This window comes from Microchirus variegatus, assembly GCF_963457635.1.
Source record: "Microchirus variegatus genome assembly, chromosome: 4".
Classification (NCBI taxonomy): Eukaryota; Metazoa; Chordata; class Actinopteri; order Pleuronectiformes; family Soleidae; genus Microchirus; species Microchirus variegatus.
This window is the reverse complement of record NC_139805.1, coordinates 16145836-16150128: the sequence shown is the minus strand read 5'-3', so window position 1 is coordinate 16150128 and position 4293 is coordinate 16145836. Positions and strand designations below refer to the sequence as shown.

The following is a 4293-nucleotide window of genomic DNA, read 5'->3' as shown; positions in this document are numbered from 1 at the left end:
ACATTTAAAACAATTGAGAAATACACATCTTAAAATCTACACTTTTATAATACATAGAGTTGTCCCATTGCAAAAAAAAAAAAAAAAAGTTGATTCTGGCACCCTAGTCAACATAAGTGTGTGTGTCACTCGACCATGCCTCTGTTTCAGATTCTCCCCTCATTTCTGCTGTAGGTCCTTTTCTTTTTTTTTTTTAAAGCCACGTTTGAAAACTATTAAACTGAGCATCTCCTGTCAGGTTTAACACACAAAAGGAGACATGGAGTTACGGTTTTCTTGGAGCAGGCAGATGAGGGAATATTTACAATGGTCGATGGATTCTTACAGGATAAGCTGTGGCTTGAAACAATGACAATAAAAACATCAAAAACATATTTGGCATGGGGGATGAAAGTGATTGGTTCTTTAGCGATTAGAGATTTATTTCCGATTATGATCTGATGTGACCGTAGTCTGCCTCTGTTGTGCGGCTGTAAGCCATGCTGTAGAGGGTGCACACACACACACACACACACACGCATGCATATGTTCACATTCAAGTGTTGGATTATGGAATAGTTCTGATGTCACGCATCAGTCCTACAGATCCAGATATACTGTTCAGTCATGGCTCCAGTCCAGGTGGGATTTTTTCCCCAGTTTTCTTTCTTACTTTAAGTCTGTGGTATACTCTTGAGGTCTGTCCAGCAGATACGTTCTTCAGGTTCTGGCAAGCTGCATGCACATGTGATGTGCTGTGTTGAGAGTTCAGGGCCCTTAGCTGAGGGACCGTTTTCCTGCTTTTTTTGTGGCATTCATGTTGTTGCTTCGTCTATTGTTTTCTAAACTGATTTGGGTTAAATTCTGGTAAAGTGCAAACAAAATATCCTCAGCAAGAGTTCAATTATGAAACAAACCAGGATAAAAAAAAAAAAAAAGAAATGTTTACAAATGCTTACATTTGGACAGGTTTAGACACAACAGGGCAACCCAAAGAAAGTTTAAATTTAAATTTGTGATATTTTTCAATCCATTCTTTTTTAAAGTAGGCGCGGTTGCCTTTTGAGGACATGGACCATATTTCATAGCTACGGCCCAGAGCAGAGGCCACGTTGAGCAGCCTAAGCTTCAGTTGGGGAGTGTGTCCAATCCCAACGAGGCTGCATGCTGCTTGGCCCTCATACGCAGGTTCTCGATACTCGTCGTCTTGCTGTTGAGGCTGCCGCCCGCCGCCTGCAACAGAGGGCTGTTCCAAACCTGCTGGGCCTGCTGGGACAGGGTCTGGTAGTAGGACTGGCAGGGCAGCGAGCCCAGCGGCGACGACATGTTGACGTTCATGCCCAGGTAGGGCAGAGGCGACGGTGTGCTCATGTCGAAGGACGGGTAGTGCACCATGTTGTTGGTGGCAGCCATGTGCTGCCTGAACTGCTCCTGTAGCCGGAAGAGGCTGAGGGGAGACGAAGCGTACGAGTTGCTCTGAGGCAAACCGCTGGAGGACGGGAAGGCTGGGGAGCTCAGGGGAGAGTCTGATAGAGGAAAGAGGAGAGTAGGTTTTTAGATGGTACTGATGTAGCAATATGTCATATAATCAGGAAAAGTAAAAAGTGAAGCACTTCATTTGACGTCTATACTCTTACCTGATGTTGGGCTGAGGCGTTTACAGGAAGGGGAGCTGCTCCCGGGCTGCACTCCCCTCTCTCCCTGTGTCTCCTCGCTGATCTTCACCCTCTGTGTCTCCCCTCCCCTCATTTCCTCCTCCTCCCTGTCAGCATTATCTTCTGCTGCTGACTCGCTGTCTGATGGCTCAGGGGAGGTGACGTTGACTTCCACGCTCATCTCGCCAGGCTGAGGCCGTGCCACCTCCAGCGTCTCTGTCACTGTGGGACAGGAGGAGAGCGAGGTAGGAGGTAGAGGAGGAGTGCGGGCCTCTGGAACCACGGTGGTGGCGGTCGCAGTGCTGTTGGTGCTGAGGTCAGTCTTGGATTCCTCTGTAGAGCCCTCTGAAGCTCCTGATGCCTCCTTCTGTTTCTGGAGCTGCTCCTTCTGCAGGCTGCGCTGCTTCTTACGAAACTTGGCCCGACGGTTCTTGAACCAGACCTGACGAGTAGAACACAGAAATCAGTGCTTCATCCAAACAAACAAATGTCTGTTACACTGATGAGTTGATGTTGCTCCATCAGCTCCACATAACTCTCTCTATTTTTCTCACTAAAGCTGTGTTTAGATCTTGTGTCACCCAGCGCCATTGTCAAGCTGCACACAGGAAGTGAATAGTTGGAGGACTGACGACACAAAGGCCGGCTGGCGAAAAGTTTCAGAAGTGAATTCTCCTGCCCAAAAATCTAGTTGTCAGGCAGGTTTTAGGGGATAAACGTTTCATGACCCCACCTGCTCCTGCGTCTGCTGCTGTATACACTCCGATACGCCCTCAGTCAGGTCTGATAGTTTTGCTTCACAGTACCCAATTTTAGATGAAGAACACGGCATAAAAAAATGTTTCATCATCATTGCTCACTGAGACTAATCAAATCCCAAAATTGTTGTACTTTTTTTGTTTGTTTCAAAAAAAAAAAAACAGGGGTTGTGAAAACAAACTGGCCTTTAAAGGGTTAAAATTTCAAAAATATTATTCATATTTGATATGTATATTTCAGGCTTTAAAGTGGGAAAAAAATATTCACATGTTTTTGGCAATGTGGCATTTTCTGCTGCTAGGAACAAATTATGACGTTTTTAAGGAACTCCTAAGAGTTAAACGGAGGCAGAATAATAACATGGGCGTAGGGGTCTCTACCTGCACGCGGGCCTCAGGTAGGTTGGTGCACATGGCCAGACGTTCTCGCATCACCACGTCAGGATAGTGGGTCTTCTGGAAGGTTTTCTCCAGGGCCTCCAGCTGCTGAGCAGTGAAAGCCGTGCGACTCCGCCTCTGTTTTCGGTGCTGGGAGCCATACCGGGCCTCGAGGATAATGTCTTGAAATGTGCAGCCGTTGAGAAACAAGAAACAGGACTAGTTTAAATGGGGAACATGGTCCAGAGTCAGGTGATCAGAGAATACATTTTGACTCTAGCTTACATTGACATATAAGTATTGGAAGGTCTGTGTTTCAGTGTTCAGGTTCATTTGAATCATGTTAATTTAAAGACTCACATCCTGATTGAGAGCCTCTATTAATTTTTGGCCCAACATTTTATATTATTATTAACAGCAGGCAGCTAAATGTAACAACTGTACCATTCACTTTAGATAAATACCATGTGATGTGCGTTAACTTAAATTTAACTTAATTTGAATGCTGCAGGTTGAGGACACTGCGGAAGTACAAAGCGAAAGTGAACAACTGATTCTTACCAGCAAGTCTCTCTGCAAGAGTGAGCGCATGCACTGACGGCCTGTAGTCAGGTGCGTGTTGGGCCTGTTGCGCCGCCTGCTGGTGGAGGTTGTACATGGCGCTCAACGAGTTCATGGCGTGGAGAGAGTATCCGTTCACCCCGTAATGCTGCATGATCGACGGCTGTGTGAGGAGGAGAGAACACGGCGTGGGTGAGCATCAAGGCCTTCAAAGGAGTTCTTTAATATACATGTTTATATCAAGGCCTTCAAATGAGTTATTAATATACATGTTTATTCACGGTACATAAATGGTTAAATGCTTAGTTATTGGTTATGTTTGATATATATTATTGAAACAAGAATTTAACTGCGCTGCAATAGGAAAACAAAAGTAGGAGAATCCATTCTATCAGGAAACGAAAAATAAGATTTATATCAGGTATAAAGATTATATAAGATTTATCATGATTTAGATCAAACTAAAGTTGAGTTACGGGAAGAGCCAAACTTTTTTCTTTCTTTTTTTAAATTAAGGGAAGGTATGAGTTGTACATAATGTAACCATCAACCATATTATTAGTAAATACGTTTTAAACATTTCACATCTTTTATTAATTTATTTTAATCAGTCAGGGGAAAAAATGATGTGTTTATTTTTCAATCCACTGCAAAATAACAAATCAACAACACACAGTAAACAGAACTGGTTCTACCATTAAAAATAATTAATAATTGTCCAGTGAAAAATACACAAATAAATTCACCATCGGCCTCAAGTTAAATATTAAATTGCAATTATTATTATTATGTTTTGTTTTCTCTTTAGATCACTGCACTGTGTTATATATGAGGAACACATGGTGTTCTAATTAGCTTAGTAGTAATAAAGTTAATTTTATTCGTTTTATAGAATAACACAATTTCAGCATGAAATTGCGGGGTTTTATTCTGTGCGCTCTAATCTGCGCAGACTGGTCTGG

At 43.1% G+C, this 4293-nt stretch overlaps 1 protein-coding gene across 1 annotated transcript; it reads right to left on the bottom strand.

The window, feature by feature from the left end:
• Positions 1-1107: 1107 nt before the first annotated feature.
• On the bottom strand, positions 1108-3485 carry LOC310925612 (diencephalon/mesencephalon homeobox protein 1-B-like; the record flags this gene model as incomplete). The annotated part of the gene is made up of 4 exons (XM_083887596.1): positions 1108-1505; positions 1617-2076; positions 2774-2952; positions 3332-3485. 4 exons carry the CDS (start codon positions 3483-3485, stop codon positions 1108-1110), a joined length of 1191 nt encoding a protein of 396 aa, XP_083743722.1.
• Between the last annotated feature and the right edge of the window lie 808 nt (positions 3486-4293).